Source organism: Telmatherina bonti, assembly GCF_933228915.1.
Source record: "Telmatherina bonti genome assembly, chromosome: 17".
NCBI lineage: Eukaryota > Metazoa > Chordata > Actinopteri > Atheriniformes > Telmatherinidae > Telmatherina > Telmatherina bonti.
The window spans coordinates 14,664,517-14,686,989 of record NC_136615.1 but is presented as its reverse complement, the minus strand read 5'-3'; the positions used below and the strand labels follow the sequence as shown (position 1 = coordinate 14,686,989).

The window sequence follows — 22,473 nt, the reverse complement described above, 5'->3', positions numbered from 1 at the left end:
TTTCAGAATGAGAATGTAACCCAGAAACACACTACTGAGATCATTTTGCAGCTGTTGCTTATTGGCTTTTTGGTAAATGAGGCATTTGTGGGCCAAAACGTCTGAACACACACAAGCCAGGCATCACTTGGTGTGAAGCTTACTGTTATTAGAGATTTGCTTAAGTAGTTGGTGTGAATGTATTGTTACCGTCTGTGTGTCTTTACTTTGTGTTGGGTTTTTATAGTTTTTACTCACATAAACCAGCACTTTAAGACTCATTAGCTGATAAATTGCTGCGCCTTAAATATTTCTAAGGTTATTTCACGTGTTATATCGAGATCAAAGTATTTCTGATGGAAGTCTTCTTACCACATCTTGATCTTTTCCTGCTTTCAGGATATTCTGGGTGCTATATGACAGCAGCTCTGCTTTATTAGGCTGCAAGTAAAGTGTAGTATGGTGCATCACAAGTGTGAGCATAACATACACATATACTGAACAGCTTTGTGCTGAGAAAATAACTAGCAGAGAAGTTATGTAGCTTTGATGGTTTTAGAAGATGCATCTCATTGCTCCTGTGTGGAAAATGGAGAGCAGGGACACTTAACATTATCATCCCTGAGAGATCATCCTTGCCTCCGATAGAAAAAGCAGGAGAACTTCATGAACCCGAGCCAGGCATTTTAATGGTCATAACCACAGTACTTGTACTCTTGTACTGTCGAGGAAGCACACACACAGAGACAGTCCGTCGTCTACCCAGGAGCAAAGAGGGAAAAGTTATATCTAAAACAGTTGAGAGCATAAAAAGTTTCCACATCGCACTGCCAACAGTTTTTTGTTTCAGCTTTACTTTTTTTTCTCATATAACTGTTTTTTTTAAGTCTTTTAGTGGTTGTTGTTATCAGCCTCATCCACTGTAGCTCCTTCAGGTCAAGCCTGCTTCTTTTTTGAGTCAATTCTAACAAACAAGCTCTTCTGATGTCATGTAAAAGCAGTGATACACTTAAAGTTATTATGTCTCCTTCTCAAAGGGGTTTTAAGCACTTGGCAAAACTACTTTTCCCACATTTGTCCATAGTTTATATGGCAGTGGTGACAGCTGTATGATTCAGCTTTTGGGTCACTGTCATGCTTCATAGATTTCTGTGCCACTTGTGCTTCCCCCCTCAGTACCATAAAGTGGGGTCATGCAAAACATTGACCCTGCTTGAGTATGTTTTTTTGGGGATCTTAGACCTGCACAAGAAGCCAAGTTTGAACAGAAAAGAGCTATTTCTCAAACTGCACAATTGCAGCATTTAGTCAAGTTCTGATCGCCTCATTGGCTTGAAGGGATTTCCAGTAGATTAAAAGAGGTGAACGTTTACGCTCATCACAGAGATTTTATTGTTACACAGAGACAAAATGGTAAAAAAAAAATTCCCAGATGAATTATTCTTTTTCTCAGGAAAATATCTCAAAACTCAAATACAAAGACTTACTTTAAGTCAGCATATTGTATTTCTAAGCTGAGTCCACGATTAAAATAAATATACATGCTGTTTATCTAAATCATCCCTGCTTTTACAGAAATAACTGACATTTTCAGGAGGTAACACTAATTAGCATGTTGAAACAATGCACTGAGGCCAGAACTGCAGAGCCTCGCCATAATAAGCGTTCCTGAATGGCCTTAGTTTAAAGCGTCTTGGCTTCGTTGCTTTCTGTAGTTGCGGTTTCTCCTTGCTGCACCACCAACTGTTAGAATAGCTCAGATTAGATTCCCATTTACTGCTAAATGGACAGAATAATTGCTTGGCTCTCAGTCTTATTGTCGAAAACACGTCCAGAAAGGTTGGATATTCACATCCTACAGCTGATAGATGTAAAATGTTCAATAGGCAATTTTCCTTTAATGTTACATTTAACATTATAATTATTGTTTGAAGGTTAAAAGATATAATACATTTATTCTATGATACACCCTTTTCCAATGAAAATATTTTTTTCCAAGACTGGACAATGACTGCTATCTCCATTTTATCTTAGTAATGTCTGGTAATAAAATAACTGATAATCAAAATATTATCAATTTTCCTGCATTTCCTCTTAGATTAAAGATCTTCGACTAATGGTTCAAGTTCTTTAGCCTGTAACTTAAATGTTTTGGGGTTGAGGTTATTATTGCTGTTCCTAGTTATGTGGTTTTTGGCAGCAGGCAGTGTTAATAGTAAGCAAATTTAAAAGAGCAACTGTATGCCACCTGTTGAACACTAAATGACAGACAACTACACATAATAGGACACTTAAAGGTCAGGTTGTGTTCACCAGAAGTTACTGAGGACCAAATGTCCAAAGAGAAAATATAGTATATAGTAATCTCAAGTTGAGAAACACAAATTTGATAGATGATAATGTTGATGATGTTGCATAAAGTAGTTGGTTTCTGGAAACTTAATAATGTGAATTTAAATGTTGCATTCACATCTTTGTGTTGCCCCCAAGTGGCCAAAAAAGAAGTTTTTGCAAATTTATCCAAACAAAAGGTACTGTTTTGGGCCAGGCAATAATAAAACTACATCTCTGTGTTCTCAGGGGTTTCCAGGGGACTTTGGGGAGAGAGGACCACCTGGACCAGACGGAGAACCAGTATGTTTCACACACAACTAAACACAACTAATCCACATGTTCACAGAAACTGAGAGAAGTAGTTTCAATTTCAAGCTTGTGTTTTAGTACAGCATTAATAGCATATTTATTATTAACCCAGATGTCTGTAATAGATTATTTTACTTCAAACTGATTTTCAAACTTTCAGAAATAAGGAATGGCCAATTTCAAATGAAACCTTTTCCTTGTAAATTGGCCATACAGACATGATGCGTTGAGGATTTGATATACAAGAATAATGACGACTTTAACAGTAAGATTATTACTGAGTCTTTTTTTTTTCAGTATGAAACTCAAACACAGGTTGCTTCTGTCTTGATGGAAGGTATAAAACAATTTGGTCTAAGAAATGTCATTATTTTGGCATATTGACTGTCATTACAGACGCCCCACATCCAACAGATTTCTTTTTACAGATACAACATAAGCATGAATTGAATCCATGTTTAAGGAAACACTTCTGGCTTTTCACTTGGTTCACGTTTGTAAATCTTTAATCATCTCGAACGGATAATGCTCACACTCATCAAATGCAACTCTATATTCTGAATGATCTGTTCTACAGACTTATCTAATGTTGGATATTTTGCATATTTTGCTGAATTATTTCTCAACACGGGAGGAAGGTTTAGTACGTTTTATCCATGCAAAGCAAAGCAGTGAATAAGGGCAATGGTGTCTCTTTATAAGTTAAAATTAAAACAAACAAAAGCCACATGAATTAGTTCATTAAGCCTTTAAGTTCAGGTTTGATATTAGTCATTGATAGGATGCATTATCTTGGAACTTCAAAAGTTTGTGGAACTCAGCCTCACTGTTTCCCATTTTTCAGGAGGTATAAACATGCTTATTTGAAAAAGCAGCAGTGGGATGACAGGCTCACATCCCCCGCCACTTTTACCTCAGAAATACACACCCATGCATGCACACAGTCCCCTCTCATAAGCTCCAATGAACACTGAGCCACTTTACTGAGCATGTTTGTTTAAAAAAAAAGAGCCAATACCCCCCCACTCTCAAAAAAAAAAAAAAGAAACTTGCTGCTTCTCCTTCTCCCTTCATCTAACATCATCTTTTCCCTCCTCTTGCCGACTAGGGTGACATGGGAGCCCCTGGTCCAAACGGTGTTCCTGGACTTATCGTGAGTAGTACTTTGTATGTTTCTGTGTGCTTTTGACAGTTTAAGCAAGTATTTTTCCCCAGACACATATTCCGCAAATGCATAGCTGTAAGAGGTTATGTTTAAATGAAACTGAATATATCTGCTTAATTGGCAAAAACACTCCTAATTAGCTCTCGTCACTTACACTTCCAGACATTTTTGTGGAAACCCCACCGCAATGTATCAACTTTTGATAACTGGGAGCATATTTAAGATGTCAAAGATGAGAAATCATAACAAACACAAGAGTTATCTGCAATCTGATCAAACCCAAATTAACAATCCAATAAATTTTCTTTGAAAATCTTCCTCTTAATAACTGTGTTTGCATTGGAGCTGCCCTGTGCCCACCCATCACCTTGCCCTGCATGCCTGCTCAGCCCGTCAGCCACATAATTGTGTCTGATTATAATGTCTCACTGGTTTCTCTTGTCGTGTCCCGTCTTCAGCCGTCACTGCCACTCCTCCCCGGTCTATTCTAGGCCACCAGTGGTGGTGGTAGGCCTGTAATCGGAGGACTGTCTGATTACAGCTCTGCTCTGAGCTCCGTGTCCTCTACAGCCATCCTATGTGACATTATGATATACCAGCAGCTCTGAAGATTTAAATATACGAGCATCCTCCTCTAGGAACTCAAGGCCTTCGGTTGGGTGCTGAAAGGAAAGAGAAACTGTCTAGACAACTACTTTATTTACACAGTTCCAACAAGAGTGAGTGTAAAAAAAAAAAATTTTTGCGCTCTCTCTGTCCTTGTGTTAAGCTTCAAGATTCAGTTAAAAGAAATGTAATTGTGGGCCATATTCAGACTAGACTTCTTTACGGTTGATGAAGTTTGGACAGATTTGTGTGAACAGAATTAAACCTGGTTGTCGATTGTTGTGGGTGCTTAAAAAGCCAGAAACATGAATTAAATTAAAGATATTCTACTCTAGATTTTGTTCCTTCAAAAATTTGATCATGAAACTTGATGATAGGGACAATGTAATTTGAGAGCAACGGTACTCTAGTGAAGATACTAATATTGGAGATTTGTTCCCCTACTGTAGTAGAATGTTACTCTTCTTGCAAAGGAAAATTAATGGAGTACACTAAAATAGTATCATTTAACCAATGAGCAGATTTAGCACAAGTCACTGAGACAAATATGTAACGCACTGTGCCAAGGCCACTCTTTATTTCAGGCTTTAATAAATACCAAACTTGGCTCCCGGCTGTTCATCCATTGTTTTATTTTGTGTGCAGTCTGATGTCTGCTCGAATAATCTGGAAGCAGTGTCTCCTTTCTTGTATTTAATGAACCCCACTCATGCATGTGTCTTGGAACAGAAGAATATCTGAGCCATGTGCTGATCTGTGCTTTTTGCACGTCCTATCACAAAATATTTATTGTTTATTTCCTCTTGTTTCTGGCATCAGGGTGATATGGGACCTGTGGGAGAGATGGGCCTTCCAGGACCTGGTGGATTGAAGGTAATCTCACAAGCACACTGATGGAAACTGTTGCTTATCTTCCATTGTCTTTTTTAGGCTACCTTGAAATTCTCTTACATGTAAAATAAAACAAGAAAATGGAAAAGAAGCTTGGACTTTGGATGACTTAAAGCGTGCCTCTAATAACTACGCTGCACAAAACATCTGTGCTGCCATGGAGGTGCATTGTAGGATGTTCATATCTAACCCATTTGTTGTTGCTTGTTCCAGGGTGTTCCCGGAAATCCAGGAGAACCAGGACTGAAAGGTGATAAGGTGATCTGAATATTCCTGTTATTGGCCTGTGTTTTGAGCAGCATGTGATGGAAATGTATTTTTTGCATCATACTTTAGCCACCTTGTCCCTTCTTTGGAGATAGAGCATGCCTTCACTGGTTTTCACTTTTGACCTAATTGATAAATAGTTCTGATTATTGATGTAAGATAGGACTTTTGACGGGTTTCCTTCAATATAAGTCTTTCCTTTACTATATTATGGAAATTCACTGTAAGAACCTTTAATCTTCTACTCCTTTTGAGTTTAAACGTTGATGTAGAAATTAATCTATAAAGTTAAAGAAATAAATTTAAATGTCCTTTAATAATTACCAACTTACCATAGCAGAATTATAAATAATTTAAAAGTTATTGTTCTATATAGTGCAAAAATAAATCTATTTGCTAAACTAAACATACTTTAATCACTGCCTGAGCATTGAAATCTGTTCATTGAAACACATTAAACTGAATTTTTACATATGAGCTGTTAAGTCGAAAAGATTTACTATTTTAGGATTTAAGGGCCTTGTAGGTCTGCTCAGCCTTGACTGAATATTTGAAAACTGCCTGAAGAGCCCAACAGTATCTCAAGATGTGATCAGGCAGAAATAATCCTATAGATTTAGTCTGAATCCTTAACATGTGGAGCAGAGCAGGAAAAAGATCTTTCATCTTTTTCTGAAGGCTCTTATTTTTCTTGTTCCACCAGAATCTGAGGAGCAAAGAAGAAATAAAGGGGAAAAAAAGCTCACATATTACCAGATTTTTAAATGATAGAAGAGGTATAGAAATATTCCTTCCATCCAGCATGTGAAACATCTCACTTTGCATTTGTAAGGAAGGAGAGAAGAACAGAACTGAAGTTATTCATTTCTGAGATTCTGAAATTATTTGATGCATTCTGTCTGTGTGGTGTGACAGAACTAAGCGATTGCTCTGAAGGCCTTGTATAAGACAGATTGATACCACATGAGAAGCTTGGCTACAGCAGAAAACTGAATTCACTCTGTACCAATTTTCATAATGTACAGATTTCTAATTAGTGTCGTCTGTTGAAAGAGCTGATTGTTATTGACAAAGTTGGAAAGTTGCAGTCCCCTCCTAATTATCTTCCTTTTTTTTTTTTGTCCTTTTTTGTCCAAATCTCTTCCATCTTCCTGTGTACATTTGGCTTCTTCTGACTCTGTTAGGGGGAAGTGGGGATTCCTGGAGAACAAGGGGAGATTGGATACAGTGGAGACAAGGTAGATCGCCTCTGCTTTACACCTCTGTTCACTGCTTCCAAAAAACACATATTCTGTATTACACAACCTTTGTTAAATCATTGTCTTTGACTTAGCCAGATGTCTGCTGTCCAGCTTATGGAAATTCACATATTAATGCTTCACATTTGTCTCTGTGTAAGCAAACTTTAACTCATCAGAGAATAGAATGGCCCCAGGAGATGTAAAATAGTGAACGAAGCCATGCATGTATAAAGATGTGTTTTCTGAATCGTATCAGTCTGTCTTAGGTTTTATGTGTGGTCTTTGTTTTGTATAGGGCATTCAGGGGGCTCCCGGGTTACCAGGCATTCGTGGGAAACCAGGACCACAGGTCAGTTATTGCCAAACAGTAATAACCATAAATGCATTGAAATGCACCGTGCATTTTGTGTTTATTAACTGTGTAGCTCAAAGTTTGATCGGGTTTCTTTAAGTGATATTATCACTCTCAGGTTCTCTCAGGTCCTCAGTCAACATCAGACAGTGAATTTGCTGTTTTTGACTGAAATCTTTAGTCAAATTTCCTTATGGGCCGGGTAAAGTGGCTGGATCCCCCGTGTCTATATGTGCCAAAGTGTCTTTTGGCACGGCGTTGAACCCCACTCTGATTTGCTCTTCAGTGTGTGACTGCAGAGAAAAATTGCTGGACACTGTATATAGAGTGTGTACATGTACTAAGAGGTTCTGTTTGACTATATGTTTAATTGGGTGAATGAAAAACACATGTGAAGCTCTTTGTAGAACCTGGACAAGCTTAGAACAGTAAGTCTGGGTCTTTTAGATCATACTATTTTAATGCTTAAAATAAGTGGACATTAAAACATGTGTCCTCACTTATTTGAAGTTGTATGAAAAAAACTTTTTTCCTAAGATTTAATCTCATTACACTCAAGTAAAAGTACATAAATTACACTGTAAAAATTATCTGTAGGAGGTGAAATATGATAGAATTTGTGTAAATTTAGACTTTATGTCTGGAAATTTGAAAACAGTCATTTTTTTCATAAGCTGCGTAGTAACATGGATGCAGACATCGGATTGAAAAGAAAAGCCTAAATCTGATGATAAGTACGGCACTTAATTTTTATTCCTGTTATTTGCAGGGAAAGCCAGGAGAAAAAGGCCCTGATGGTGCACCTGGACCACCGGGCCCTGAGGTCTTTATTTAAGCCATTTCTCCAGTCAATGCAGTTGTAAGTGTTTCACGCAGATAACAGAGATCTATACTCTTCTACATTTTGACAGGGTTTCCCTGGTGACATGGGACCACCAGGAGAGAATGGCCTTGAAGGACCAAAGGTGAGCTAGACCATCATCTGAATTCAGTAGACTGTCAGCAAGAATGTCTCAAAACACAGAACAGAACACGACTGAAACAACAACCACACTGTCGAGGACATGTGTTTTAAAAAAATGCAAAACTATACATCTTAGCACTGATTTCACTTCCTTTTACCCATCAAGGGAAAACCAGGGGCCAGAGGTTTACCGGGGCCACGTGGGATGCCTGGCTTGGAGGTAACACTGCCGAACACCACCCACATCAGAATAACCCCAAACCAGCAGCAAAGCATACATTTTTATAGGACATGGCTTCTCTTTGCTGAAGGACATTTAATGTCTTTAAACATAAGTCTTGCTCAGGTCAATATCATCTGTTTCCAGGGTGATGAGGGTCCACTGGGGCCACCAGGACCATCAGGACTGGAGGTGAGATATCATTCATATGATGTTTATTGATTATTAGGAAAGATGGAGAGAAAAAAAGAAGCGTCAAAATTTCATTCTAGGACTTTTACCTAGTGGTTTTTAATTTACAGTAAATGTAGCAGGAACATACTGTAGGTGTAAGTTTGGTCATATGAAAAGTGTTAAGTAAACTGGCATCTTCAGAAAGTTTGCATGCTTCCTCGTCAGTATTGAATGTAAGGTAATTAAAGCATATACTGTGTGTTTTGCTGTTAGTCAGTGTGCAGAAACCACATCTGAATCATGAATGTAGATCTGCTTGCAGGCTTGGCAGTCAAATAAAGTGATTCACAGTCCTCAAGTTTGTAACTCAGCAAAATCTTGGCATTATGTTAGCATCCCAAAAGTACTCTTTTACTGCAGACCACCCGAAACAAAAAAAAGAGAGGAGATCAATGTATGGTTTACTTTAAATCATATGTTCATTGCTTTTATTCTCAGCAGTCTTTATGGCACACAATATAATTTCATTGCTAAGCTTTAATTACCCATTCGAAAGTTTGTGGTACCACAGAGGGATTTGTTTGCTCTGTGGTGATAAAACACGTCATTATTACAGATATTTTGTTGGTTTAAATTAATAAAAGTTATAGACGTGTGTTTGGCATATGAAAGAGCCTGCTGCAGTGTGTCTCTGGAAGAATGGAGTTTCCACCCATGACGAAGAACTATCTGCAGTCCCTGATCTTGGCCGCCAGGGGGTGATAACTGCCATCACCATGTTTCCAGACGTAAAGATTTATGGTGGCCATAAAGTTTTTGAAGATAATGGTCTGCTGCAAAAGTAAAAAAATGGCTGTATTTATTTCTCAGATATTTCATGAAAATATAGATAAAATGTAATAATTCACAGGTTTATAAGTTTATAAGCTTATTTACAAAAGTTACAGATCTTTTCAATGAAAAGTGATTCAGACTCAAAAGCAAAATCCTCATCCCAGATGCAGCCTTTATTTCTTCATTTTAAGCTAGTTTCCACTCTCTGTAGTCTGTTAGTGCAACTCCCTTCACATTCACCCACCTTTTAAGCACCTCCTTGTCTCATCTCTGACCACCTCTTTATCGTCTATTCGGTCGGAGGTGGTGTATTAATCGCTCTTGAGCTGTGACTGTTCTTTGGCCAGGTTCTGCTACTCTGCCACCTCTTTGATTAGTTGGCTATTAGCTCTGACTCAAACAACAAACTTTCTTTACCTTTTTTTACCAACTCCCTGGCTTTTTCCAATGTTTATTATAACCATTGCTTTTCACAACATATGTTCTGCCTTAATATCTGTATTTTCCATTGCACCAATCTGCTTTTACAGTCTCTGTAAGTGAAATAAAGTGAACCGTCTTGCTAAACAAATGTTGAGTTATTCAGTCTTTAGGAGTTTGGCCTAGACATTGCTGACCTGGAAGTGTTGCTTGTAAAAGAAGTCTTAGAACATTGCAGGTACATTACAACCATTGAACACTTTCACAGCACTGCTAAAATGTCCTGTCAGCATTACCTGTAGACCCTTCTGCTTATTTCAGCAGAATGCACTGTGAGCAGCAGATGCAGGAAACAGATCCTTCCCATTCAATGGAAATTTGTAATGAATGTTAACGATGCATTAACTGGCAAGTAAGTGTCTGTTTTTCAACATTCATCATTCTATGCCTCCTTTTTCTTCAGGGTAGAATGGGAAGGAAAGGATTTCCTGGGAAGGTTGGGCCAGAGGGAGTGAAGGTGAATTAAAACAAACTCATCTACTTTTCCTCCTCTTTTACTAAAACGTGGAATCCACAGAATTTGTCATTCCATGTTAATCTTGCAACTGATAGGAGATTTGTGTCTGCAGGGTGAGCCCGGCATTACAGGAAAAGTTGGACCCATGGGAGAACGAGTAAGAAAGCCTGACACTGCCACTTCCTGTATTGAATAATTGTACTCTTTCCAAGCCATTTATCCAAGAAAGACTTTCCATTCATCCGTCCAATGGTGTATTTTTGTTTTTCAGGGCTTGGTGGGTTTCATCGGACCTGTGGGAGAGGCAGGACTGGCAGGAGAGAAGGTATTTTAAAAAAATGTTCCGCCTGTTAATTTTACTTTAGATCTCATCACAGGTTGACTTTAAAGAGTGAATGTTGTGCTTCTGCATTTTTTTTAGGGGGATCGAGGGCAGATGGGACTTCCTGGACCACCTGGAGAAAAGGGATCAACAGTAAGACAAAATAAAAAGGATTTCAGTTTGATCAGTAATTGTAGTTATTCACTGAGGATGCTAAAAGATGTAAAGCTCAGATAGGCAGTAATTATATGCGGCCATTAGGCAAAAATTCCACAATACCTTTTGCGCAAAGTACAAATCACATCAGAAGCTAGCCATCTGACTTTAATTTGGTTTCCATTGCCATTTTATTAGCATACAGGATATCGGATATAATTTGAAACTAGAAAAGCACTCGGAGAGCACAAACCTCCGCCGACAGCCAGTGACCCAATCTCACAATGTTAAAGAATCCTTTAAATAAATCAAAAAATTATGGATGGATTTTCATTAAATTTTTTAAGAGTTGTTGGAAATGTGAAACAGAAGAACTGATTTTATTTTGGTGGTGATTTGCATCACTGTTTGGTCTAGGAATTTTTTTAAAGGATTCTTTAACATTGTGAGGTTGGGCCATTGGCCATTGGCGGAGGTTTGCGCTCTTTGAGTACTTTTCTAGTATTAGGTTAGGTTTTAGGATGGTACTTGGAGAGCTCAAACCTCCACCAAGGGCCAATGACCCAACCTCACAATGTTACAGAATCCTTTAAAAAATTCCTTGATCCAAACAGTGATGCAAATCACCACCAAAATTAAATCAGTTCTTCCTTTTCACATTTCCAACAACTCTTGAAAATTTAATGAAAATCTGTCTATAACGTTTTTAGTTATCTTGAACACAAACAGATAAACGGCAGGTAAAACATAACTTCTTTGGTGGAGGGAACAAGGTGAGTTAAAAAAAATGGCTTTAATGAAGGCTCTGAAGAAGTCACTCTTTATACTGGAGGAAATGGACATATATCATCAAGTCATGTCTTGCTAGTACAGATAAACAAAGACACATCTGAGAAAATGTTTTCAATCTATGTCTCTTAGCAGTCAACGCATGTTTCTGACAAGTGCTTTCTCATGTATCATATAATGTTTCAGATGTATCCATATATTGAAATCATCTTTGTAAGAAGAGATCATTTATCTAGCTGACAAACACCACATTTGTTCTTTTTTTGTTGTTGTTTTTAACTCCTTGAGAATTACTGATGGTCAGAAAAAGTGCTTTTTCTATTGAATTACAACCACAATTAATAGAGCATCAACAAGAGCCCTGGCAACACTACACAACCGGTTTCACTAATTTCAGATCAGTCAATACAAACATTTTGGATCCACATTTAGGTCTTTGATCAATTATATGCCTTTTCATACCAGACCAGGTAAACTATCTTAAAGCACAACAAGGATTCTCACCCCGGCATCATGATGTAAAGACAGCATGTGCCTCTGGCTTTAATAGGAGGGGCTTAGGAGAAGGGAGGGCATTATAAATTATTTCCATCTATTGCGGTTTTAAGGAAATCCTGAATAGGAGTCATCCTGAACTAAACTAAACCGTGTCTGTTATTCCCATGGGAATTTACAGAGATGTGAGCTCTTGTCAATGCAACAATGTCAGTAGCAAAAAGTGGCACATCACGTCATGGGTTACTGGGGAGCATGTTTCCTAAGCTGTTGTGTAACACTCAGCAGGAGGTGTCTAGCTGGAAAATGTTATAAAATTGGCTCATAGAAAGGAGGAAGTAATAGACACTTTTAAATGATGATTTAAAACCCTGATGAGGTTTCATTGTTTTAGAAGGGGCTGGTTCTTCTTAAATGCTACTAGGATTTTTTTTTTTCAAGGTAAAGAAACTAAGAAATAGTACATCAGGCATCCTGCCATGTTTTACTTTTTGTCTACAAAGCCTCAGAGTGATCCTCAAACTTTAAAAGCCATTACGCCACCCCGTCGCATTTATCCACTTCTTTCAAGCATAGCAAGTCACTTTTCTGTGTTTTGGTTTTAGCTTATATGGACCATCTAATGTACACGACTGCCTGGAGTGGATAACAATTTAGTCATCATTCTTACTGAAAACAGAGAGACTTCCTGTTGGCTCACAGCCTGTTGGCTGTTTCTGAGAAATTTACTACTCACACAGACATTCACACTCCGACGGAAGTTCTCCATTGGCTCACTCCTTCAACTACAAAACAGAAACAGACCCTCTGGAAAAGACAGCATCATACAAAGTGAAAGGAGCTGACCAGCAGACGTCCATAGTTGCAAACAGAAAGCTCATACTGTAGGCATCTATGTTTTAATTCTCTGGGCATATGACAGCAGAGCTGCCTACTGGGCCATAGGCTGGCATGTTGAATGGATTTTATTGTATTCAGATGTTCTGGCTACTCTGACTGAAACACTCCTCATTATACAGTTATGCTTTTACAAATGGCCTGGCCAGAAAGAGAAGTCAAATGAAAAAAGAGAAAAACAGGCACTAGTGGTATGTTTTCTGATATAAAATCAAGCTATCCTCTGGATTGTTTTTTTCACAATTTTCTTGTTACAGTAAATGTGCTTTCCAGAGTACTTTTGCAGATGCTTGCTTGCACTGCTTGGATGTATGTATGAGTGTGTGTGTGTGTGTGCGTGTGTGTGTGTGTGTGTGTGTGTGTGTGTGTGTGTGTGTGTGTGTGTGTGTGTGTGTGTGTGTGTGTGTGTAAAAGAAAAGGCAGTCTGTTGCCTCGAACAAATTTAAAGAATTTAATGAATTTAGAGGAAGTTTGTATCTTTGTATCAACACCTCTAATTAAGTCCCATTTGGATTCTTAAAAGCTTCCTTCCACTAAATATAAAAGTTGCAGAGTCAGTGATTAAACCAAACAAGTTCCTTCATGTCTTTATTATTCCCAGATTGTTATTCATGTTGGAGTTAATTATTTGAGCAATTCAGTTTTGTGACAGCTGTAATTTAGGTGTTGTATGTGCGTGTTTGTGTACAACTAGGGTCACCAAGGAATTCCAGGGGAGACCGGACCTCCTGGACCACCAGGAAGACCAGTAAGTCATTTTACAGTTTTTGTTTTATTTTTGCATATCAATTTAAAGTGATGTCCTACTAAATGGTCATTTTCACTTCACGCACCACCAAAAGTACTGCAGATGTGTTAAAGAAAAGTTTTCTTTGAGTCAGTGTCTGCTTTTTGTACAAAAGCAATAGTTTTAGAGGCTGCAGATGATAGTATGTAGTGATAATAATCCACAGTCTGCAGTAGAGGTTTCCTGAGCGTTATGAGGGTTGACAGTCTCCTGCTGAATCTCCATTACCCTCCTGTCAGTCAAAAACCCAACACCTCTAACCAATTAGAAGCTGCCACTGCCCCCTCTCCCCTTGCTGTGTCTCAACCCTGTCCACGCTTGGCAGAGATCAGGCCCAGCACCAGTTCAAAGTGGGGGCCACTGAGCCACCAAAACAAACATAAATATGGGGCTTTGGGGTCCAGCAGGACAGGATTCCAGCGCAGACCTTTTAATTGGTGTGAGTGACAGATCTGACAACAAACCCCATAGTGTGTTTCTGAGGTCAGACTGTCCCCCCCTCAGGGTCAATAGCCGGGGGGCCCTGTGGTCTGTCAGTGTAAACCTTTGTTTTATCTCCCCTTCCCTTTTTTCCACCCCCTGTTTCTCTCTTCATCTCATTTTTTGTCCTTTGTTTGTCAGGGCCCGCCTGGCGCGACTGGGCCAGCCGGTACCAGAGGACCTAAAGGCTTGCGGGTAAGTTTGAGGGATTTCACTGCTTGCTTTTGCGGCTTAGATTATAACTGGTTTCCTGCAGTCACTGTGTCATAGTCAACTGGGCTGAAAACCAGATCATAAACTTGGCAAATGAAGAGTGTGTTCAGGCTCTGATGTGTGTTTATAGGAACTATGTGCTGCTGCTGTTGATACATTGCTGGAAAAAATAAGTGGATAAACACTATGAATTGATGTATAGCTGCCTTGAAGCTAATGTCATCTGTGTTAAATGGACATGTGGCCTTACATAACTCATGAGAAGGTTCAAAGTTCATCGATCATCCTCCTCAGAAGTCAGTGTTCATTGTAATTGCTGGATGAGTTCCAGTTATGGGAAGCAAACAAATGATTATTTAAATCATTAAATAATAAATAAATGGATTTTTTTTTCTACAGAAAAAGAACAATGGCTGCTAGTTATGAGAAAGATCCACTGTCAGCTCAGCAGCATAAATGTTGTGGTTAAAAATGTGACCTGGTTTTTGTGGCTTATCGAGAAGCAGCTTGGAAATTAATTTTAGTGAACTGGAAAAATAGGATTTGTGGGGAATTAACAAAGGATCGTATTAGCCTTTGGCAAGTCTTCCATTTAATTTTCTTATTGTTGTTATGTTGGGGGGCAAAAATCTAATTTCTCATTCAAAAACTGCTGTACTGGCATGTTGAACTATAAGTTTTTATTATTTTATTTAAATAATATATTTTATGAGATAAAACTTTGAAATGGCAATTTTTTGATAATGGTGACAATTTATGTTGCATTGCTATATTAATTTTGTTTCCTCGTTGTTTCCTCCTTGAAAATGGTAGTAAACACCCCATAAACACCTTATATACTTGCTAAATATGCTAAATATTTAAATACTTTCTAAAATGCTCAACCTCCAAGAAGCACTGTAATGCACACAAACCAAACACACTTATGTGTGCATTTCCTATCATGTTAGCAGTTGCACTGTTCATATAATACATTGTATATCAATTTAATTAGGTTCAAGAATTACAGTTTTAACTATGATTTAATAAATTTGAAAGTTACAACCCCTGTTGTAGGATGCTGTATTTATTGCTGCATTTTATTTAGCAATGCCATTATTAATTGATCAGAGCAATCCACATTAGTAATTATATCTGGTTTATTTGTTGTTGTTGTTTTTTTGTTTGTTTAAAGTCAGTTTTCACTGCTCCATGACCAAAAGAAATCAAGTAAAACTAAGAGACGATGCCAATAACAACGGCTTTGTCAGATTGTGGCTTCATAATCTCAGTAAAAGTAAATTCACATAAAACTCCAGAATATTTGCTGAAAGAATGGAAGATCCAGCTGGAGTTGTACCTGGATAAATATTATCAGCTGAAATGTCCATCTAGATAAGTAATGTTGGTTATAAAACCTGGCCTCTTGAGCCACGTACAGCAAATAAATTCTTACATTTATGTTTTAAGCAATGTTGCTTGTGCATTTAAAGCAAATATAGTGGCAATCATGAATTTAAGGTGGAAATCAGCTTTAATAATATATGTGTTCAGTTTTGGTTGAGATGTCTTAGCTGTTGCTTCAAATGTTATTCTCTTGAGGCATGATGATCCTATTGTTTTCATCATCCAGAGGTGAGTTTTATTGCTATTATTCACTGATCCAACTGGAAACAGAGATAAAGTCGAAGAGAGTCTCTGTGTTTTCCGTTGATATTAATGTCAGCCATCCACACAGTAAAATCACAAACCACAAAAGGAGAGTGCAGGAACGTACATGAGCTTGGTCCCAGAAAGCAATCCAACAACTTTCAGAAATACGTATGATTTTTTTGTTTTAGTAATAATCAATCAGTCAATCTTCATCTATAAAACCCTTTTCATACGAAAAATTTCTCACAGTGCTTTATGTTAAAAATATCTTACATACAAAAACAAAAAACAAAAAAAAAAACATTTTTACCCATCAAATACTCCAGATCACAAACAATCAAATCACAAATATACATACAGTACATACATAACATTTTGTCTCTTTAAGCACTGTCCTAACCATCACTAACCACATCATGGAAGTTTAGGTTCTGGAAAAACAAAAAAATTGCTATAGTGAAATAAAATAGCATAAAAGCAGCACATATTGACATAAAGATACAGTAAAAACAGTAAACTAAGCTTTAAATATAGTCCAAAAATAATTAATCAAAAGCTTTATGAAAATGGTAAGTCTTAAGCTGCTTCTTTAAAACACTCCCAGTTGTCCTAGTATAGAATAAGTACACAAAACGTAATATTGAGGTCTAGGTTGACACTGTATGCAGCTGAAAACTCATACACGGATTTTACATTGCAGGTCTTTTTCAAAGTCGCTTGGAGACACCCTAAATGTTGATAGAAATTCTTCTGTCTCCACCCGCATGCAACACAAGACTGCTTTATAACTTAGAAACATAGTTAAATCAAAGATTGCATGTTGGCATGAAACCATAGGAAGTTAGTGCCACTGCTGTCTCGTTCTGTGTTTTGGCTGTATTTTCATGTGCAAAAAACCTTTTTAAATTTATTGACTGGAGCTTGTGCCAGACATGCGGAACCATCAGTCTCTGAATCTAATAAATTCCTCATGACATCGAGGAAACAAATCCTCAGCTAATGTTTTCCATATCGAAGCAGATATTCAACCCATCATTCCCTCTAAGCAACCTGTAATTATCATTGCGTCGGCTTAAATTTAAATTGGTCATGTTGATTGTTTTGAATTTAAACTCCTTGAATTAATTTTCTGTCTGTGTCTGAAAATTAATGCCATGAATTTAAGAGTTTTTTTCCATGCCTGTAATCAGTGGATGAAATATTTGCCCTACACATCATGTAATCAGGCTATGTAAACTCAACCAGTGGGTAGCAGGTACCCCAGACAGGAATGTTAATGAGCAGTGCTCATCCAGCTCTTTGTGTAATAGGCTTATAGCACTTCAGCCAGTGGTGTTCTCCATGAACCAAACTCCCACTGTGCATTGTCATCAATCACTCAAACAACAAGGCCTCCTTTGTAACAGTGTCATGTTATATTTGAGTTTTCTTTAAATGATTTATTACACTGAGAAACTCATAGCAAGCCAGTTGTTGTTTATACGTAATGTAAAATTAGATTGATCTATTGATTATCTCATTTTTCTGAGCCAGTGAGCATTTTTCTGTCAGTAATCCAGCATCTTACAGAACATAGATAGCAAATTTGTCTTCATGCAGTTGCTAAGTAGATAAGCTGTGCTGATCCACTTCCTGGTTTCCATTTACCATTTCTGCTCACTGGACTCACAAGCATTTCAGCTTTGTAAATTCATTTTGTTTGACGTCTAATCTAAATCTTTGAATTGTCCTGACAAGGTGTGTTTAAGTGTGAATTAGATATAATTGTGTGTGCTTTTAATTTGTAATGTGAACTTAGTGTAAACTAATGTGAGTCATTGACCAATGCCTTATGTGTCAAGATAAGAGGACTTTTTAGCTGCTTTTCACACCAAGTCTTCATGCATTATCAGTTAGGGAATATTTTTACCTGTTTATCCCGAGATGTGCAGTTTAGACAAAGCAACCCTCACTCAGCTTCCAGTATAGGTTTATAGAGGGATGTTTGTTTACAGCGTATTGTGGCTGTCCGGCAGTGTTACAGTGACCTCTGTTGGTGAAGTGACAGCTGTCTTGTGTTTCAGGGAGCGATCGGGCCTGATGGTCCGACAGGAGAATTGGGATTAGAGGGCAAGAAGGTAAGACTAATGCCACTCATGTCCGGCAATAATGCCACTTAATGGCCTAAAATCAGAGTATAGTGAATATAAAGTACTTTATCATTCACCAGTCACCGTAATCATTTAAGTTAAATGTCGTTGGAGAAGCTGCATGCCTCTCCAACTTACAGGGGAGGAAATACACTAATATTTCAAGAGAATAGTTATGTCTCATTGTTCCCTTTCTCTGCAGGGTCCTGATGGCCCTCCTGGAAAAATAGGTTTCCCTGGATTCCAGGTAAAAGTCTTGGGCTCACTTTTGCTTGTCCTATCCTTCTTCTCTTGTTTTTTTTTTTCTTTTGTACTGCTTTTCCTCTAGAAAAGGGAAACATCAGCATGATTTAGAAGACCTACAAAATAACAGCAGTGTAAAGAGACCCAGTGTCAGAAACAACTTATAATTATGATTCAGTGGTTTATGTAAACCTCTGCTCAGATTTCTGTACATGACAATTGAGCATTAAGTTGTTTTCTTCTTTGCCCCTATTAGTGGAGGTTTTTGGAATATTTAACATGCTTGCACTTGAACTTCTAAAACTCCACTTCACTTTTGAACTATCAAAGCATCTGTTGCTGATTCTTCTTCTTTTTATGGAAAAGTTTGTTAATCTAACATAAAAGGAGTCAACATAGTGACCTCCAGGGAAATTAAAATGGATTGAGATGCTGAATTGCATATAAATCTTTTGCTTTTCATTTCTTCATTTTATGCTGTCATTCCAGGGAAAGATTGGAGAGTCAGGAGAAACTGGGCCTAAGGGTTTTCCTGTGAGTTCATTATGCTCATGCTTAAAAGTAATATGCACGTACCTCTAACCAGAAATGCATATTGATCTCTCTTTAAGCACTGTGCTATATTCGTGCATACAGAAATATGATACATTTTATATTCTTGGCATCTTCAGTGAAAAAGAGAAAATAAGGATTATTTGTCATCAAGCAATGCTCTTAGTTGTGTTTAGTAGCTAATGCTTTAGCAGTGACAGAATTTAACTAGACTTGCATGAATTGCAAATGATGTGTTAGCATCTACCTGCGATTAGAACCCACTGACATTTCTGTCCGCAGGGTATTCAAGGGCCTTCTGGACCTCCCGGGGACAAAGGAATAGCTGGCGAGCCGGTATTTCCAGCCTTTCAAACATTTATCTCTCGTTTCCTCCTGTTTTCTCCTCTGCTGGTAAATCTTGGTATTTTCAGAACTCAGGGGTCTCATATTAATTTCTCTCCATCCATCAAGGTTTAGTCTTTGCCGTTTTCCCTCAACGACTTACCAAACCTTTCTTTTTCCCTCTCTTCAGAAAACTTTATTAGATTCTCTTCGGTGTGAAGGAGCAGTCCTGTTCACGCTGCTCAGCTCTATTAATCCAAAGTAATACAGCCAGGATGTAGTTTATGAGACATGTATTTGGACTTATTAAAATGTATTTTTGCTTGTGTTTTTTTTTTTCTTTGGGCAGCCAGAGAGTTGTCTCAACTAGAGCAGAATTGTTCTTTGTTAGTCAGAAAAAAGCTGCAAACTAAATAAAAGATTGAGCTTTAAGAATGGTCATATTTGTAAAGGAGACAGATTGCTTCATCTGTGAGACAATAAATAATGCAATTAAGATACAGTTTAAACAACAAAAACATGTATGGTTTCTTTTGGTGGTTTTATTTTTAAGCAGTTGCCAGAAATATGTGTTGAACTCATGTTCATGTTCCACTGTTTGGAATTTATGTGTATATCTTGCCTAATCTTATCTCCCATGCCTTAAATTCATGTGCTGTATTACTACTTCTACTGATATACATAATGTTTTTGTCCTGTTGGTGACTTACTTTGGGATTGTAATCAAGAATCTGAGTGACAGACCAAGTAATTTATGTCATGAATATTGTTTGGATTTCATGTGAATAAAAAGGGCAGCTATCATTATTTATATCCATTTTATAAAGAAGTATTCATGGCCAAACATCAGTGATTAAGGAGCACAGCTAGTGATCACATTCAGACACACTGTGTGCACATGGCTGGATGATTTAGAACTGTTGGCTGAGCTACTATAAACATTAGCAGATGATTTCCTACTTTTTATACATATTTAACTAGACCTGACTTTGATTAGTCAGTTTTTTTTAAATGTGATGATCATTTATGTGCTGTCATCTGTAGGGACCACCTGGGCCCCCTGGGACTGTGGGGCTGTTAGGAGAAATTGGTCAAAAGGTGAGTGATGATGCAAATACACTCACCTGCGTATTTTTACATGTGTTTAAACATAACATACTTCTCTTGTCTTGGAGTTCATCTGGACATACCAGAAGGATAATGTAATGACTAAAATGATCAAATGTGTAACCTCTGTTGTTCAGCCCCTGCCAGTGGATGATTAATACTGTAATTTTGCAAATCAGTCCTATTAAATTGATCAACCTCACACACAATGTATTGCATCTTATCTCTGACCCTTTGAATAACAGTGCATGAAGGAAGACAGCCTTTTCTCTTTTGTTATACTGTATGTAATGACAAAAAGTAATTGACTTCTTTTTTTTTTTTTTTTTTAACCAAAATATCCTCTTCTCTTCATCTTTTGTAAGGGTCCTCCAGGCAAAGAGGGGGAAACAGGGCTGCCAGGCGAGCCAGGAGAAAAGGTGAGACAGTAAAGCTTCTGCATTTATACCTGGACTTGTTGTTTTTAGGTTCAAGGACTTTAGATTAAAGCCTAATGTGTGTTTTTTGTGTCAGGGGTCAATTGGACCTGCTGGGAACATTGGAGAACAAGGTCTGATAGGACAGAGGGTATGTTTATTTGACATTATTTCTTTTATAGCATTTTATTCAGATCTGAATCGTCTATTTAGTTATCAGTTGGAGCCACAGTTGACTTTATGGTTTTGTGTTTGTGTGTGCAGGGAGAGCCAGGCCTTGAAGGAGAAGCTGGTCCGGCTGGTCCTGATGGTACCAAGGTGAAGTGTTTTTCATCTTAGGTGTTGTGACATGTGTTTATAGAGGCAGCAAATCCAAAACACTGCTGTAGTTTAGGTTTAGAATATTAAACTGAGACTTGTCATACATATTTGATCAGGGTGAAAAGGGTGACATGGGTCAGGAGGGTGACACTGGTGAAAAGGGTGAAACTGGATTAAAAGGAAAAGAAGGCCCACCTGGCACTCCTGGACTCACTGGAGTCAGGGTAAGTAACCTGTCTCGTATTATTGGTAAACTGACCTTCACAGACTCCCAAAACTCACCATGCTTTCATCCTATTTTTCTCTTTAGGGTCCCGAGGGGAAACCGGGCAAAATTGGGGAAAGGGGCAAACCTGGACCAAAGGTGAAAACATCAAATGATCTCAGGCAACAGATTAACCCTTCAATAGTTACAAATTCTAGAGATATTAGGTAGAAAGTAAGTGCAGTCGTGCAGTCGTGCAGTAACTTCTCTCTCATGCATGTCTAGGGTGCCAAAGGGCATTTGGGTCATCTGGGAGAGACTGGGCTAGTGGGCAAAACTGGACCACCAGGTTTTGTTGGGCCGAAAGGGTCCAGAGGAACTATTGGACACACGGTAAAGTGGAACAACAATCATTAAAAATACTCCAAAAAATCCACTTGAATTACAAGCATTTTATATTACATATGTAATAGATGGTGTAATTGATGACAAAATATTTGTGAATTAAGGGAGCTCCAGGCCGAATGGGTCAACAGGGGGAAGTCGGTCTTTTAGGCTATGAGGTAAAATGACTTTGTTGAAAATACTTGCATGTGAATGGACCATATTAAACTGTCATTTTTAGTTAACATGATCATTTTATATAGCATAATTTTTGGATGTTTTTTATAGGGTCATCAAGGATCGCAAGGTCCAATGGGGTCTCCAGGACCAAAAGGTGAAAAGGTACACTTCATTCACTTTATTTTATCTCTAACTCCTTCTCTGCATCTAAACTCAGATCATCACTTTGACTTCAATCAGATTTATCACATTGTTGAACTCAGGATCCCAAAAGCATCTGGAAGTATGTCACTTAAAATCTTAAACTTCTCATTCCTCTGGTTTGTATCTACAGGGAGAGCAGGGGGATGATGGGAAGAAAGAGGGTCCTCCTGGTCCTCCAGGTGACATAGTAAGTCAAGCTTGACTTACTCTTTTGCCTCCCTTTATTGTTTATCTATTAGGATGTAGAAATTTTGTCTATTGCAGTTAATTCACCTGTCTGGTTTTATCAGGGACCTCCGGGTAATAGAGGAGAGAGAGGTGAACCAGGAGACCCAGGGTATAAAGTAAGTACCATTCCTCCAGA

The 22,473-nt window shown here is 38.0% G+C and overlaps 1 protein-coding gene across 1 annotated transcript in view; it reads left to right on the top strand.

Annotated features, from left to right (window-relative positions):
* col27a1a (collagen, type XXVII, alpha 1a) overlaps nucleotides 1-22,473 on the top strand; it is a 68,110-nt gene that overhangs the window by 37,558 nt on the left and 8,079 nt on the right. Inside the window, exons 13-43 of the mRNA XM_079256553.1 lie at nucleotides 2,560-2,613; nucleotides 3,731-3,775; nucleotides 5,213-5,266; nucleotides 5,498-5,542; nucleotides 6,736-6,789; nucleotides 7,088-7,141; nucleotides 7,914-7,967; nucleotides 8,056-8,109; nucleotides 8,275-8,328; nucleotides 8,476-8,520; nucleotides 10,220-10,273; nucleotides 10,386-10,430; nucleotides 10,545-10,598; nucleotides 10,695-10,748; nucleotides 13,627-13,680; nucleotides 14,341-14,394; nucleotides 18,108-18,161; nucleotides 18,376-18,420; nucleotides 18,906-18,950; nucleotides 19,251-19,304; nucleotides 20,337-20,390; nucleotides 20,765-20,818; nucleotides 20,913-20,966; nucleotides 21,080-21,133; nucleotides 21,253-21,360; nucleotides 21,447-21,500; nucleotides 21,627-21,734; nucleotides 21,851-21,904; nucleotides 22,014-22,067; nucleotides 22,240-22,296; nucleotides 22,400-22,453. Of these exons, the coding sequence (XP_079112679.1) occupies nucleotides 2,560-2,613; nucleotides 3,731-3,775; nucleotides 5,213-5,266; nucleotides 5,498-5,542; nucleotides 6,736-6,789; nucleotides 7,088-7,141; nucleotides 7,914-7,967; nucleotides 8,056-8,109; nucleotides 8,275-8,328; nucleotides 8,476-8,520; nucleotides 10,220-10,273; nucleotides 10,386-10,430; nucleotides 10,545-10,598; nucleotides 10,695-10,748; nucleotides 13,627-13,680; nucleotides 14,341-14,394; nucleotides 18,108-18,161; nucleotides 18,376-18,420; nucleotides 18,906-18,950; nucleotides 19,251-19,304; nucleotides 20,337-20,390; nucleotides 20,765-20,818; nucleotides 20,913-20,966; nucleotides 21,080-21,133; nucleotides 21,253-21,360; nucleotides 21,447-21,500; nucleotides 21,627-21,734; nucleotides 21,851-21,904; nucleotides 22,014-22,067; nucleotides 22,240-22,296; nucleotides 22,400-22,453 (1,731 nt within the window). The remainder of the gene's footprint in view (nucleotides 1-2,559; nucleotides 2,614-3,730; nucleotides 3,776-5,212; nucleotides 5,267-5,497; nucleotides 5,543-6,735; nucleotides 6,790-7,087; nucleotides 7,142-7,913; nucleotides 7,968-8,055; nucleotides 8,110-8,274; nucleotides 8,329-8,475; nucleotides 8,521-10,219; nucleotides 10,274-10,385; nucleotides 10,431-10,544; nucleotides 10,599-10,694; nucleotides 10,749-13,626; nucleotides 13,681-14,340; nucleotides 14,395-18,107; nucleotides 18,162-18,375; nucleotides 18,421-18,905; nucleotides 18,951-19,250; nucleotides 19,305-20,336; nucleotides 20,391-20,764; nucleotides 20,819-20,912; nucleotides 20,967-21,079; nucleotides 21,134-21,252; nucleotides 21,361-21,446; nucleotides 21,501-21,626; nucleotides 21,735-21,850; nucleotides 21,905-22,013; nucleotides 22,068-22,239; nucleotides 22,297-22,399; nucleotides 22,454-22,473) is intronic.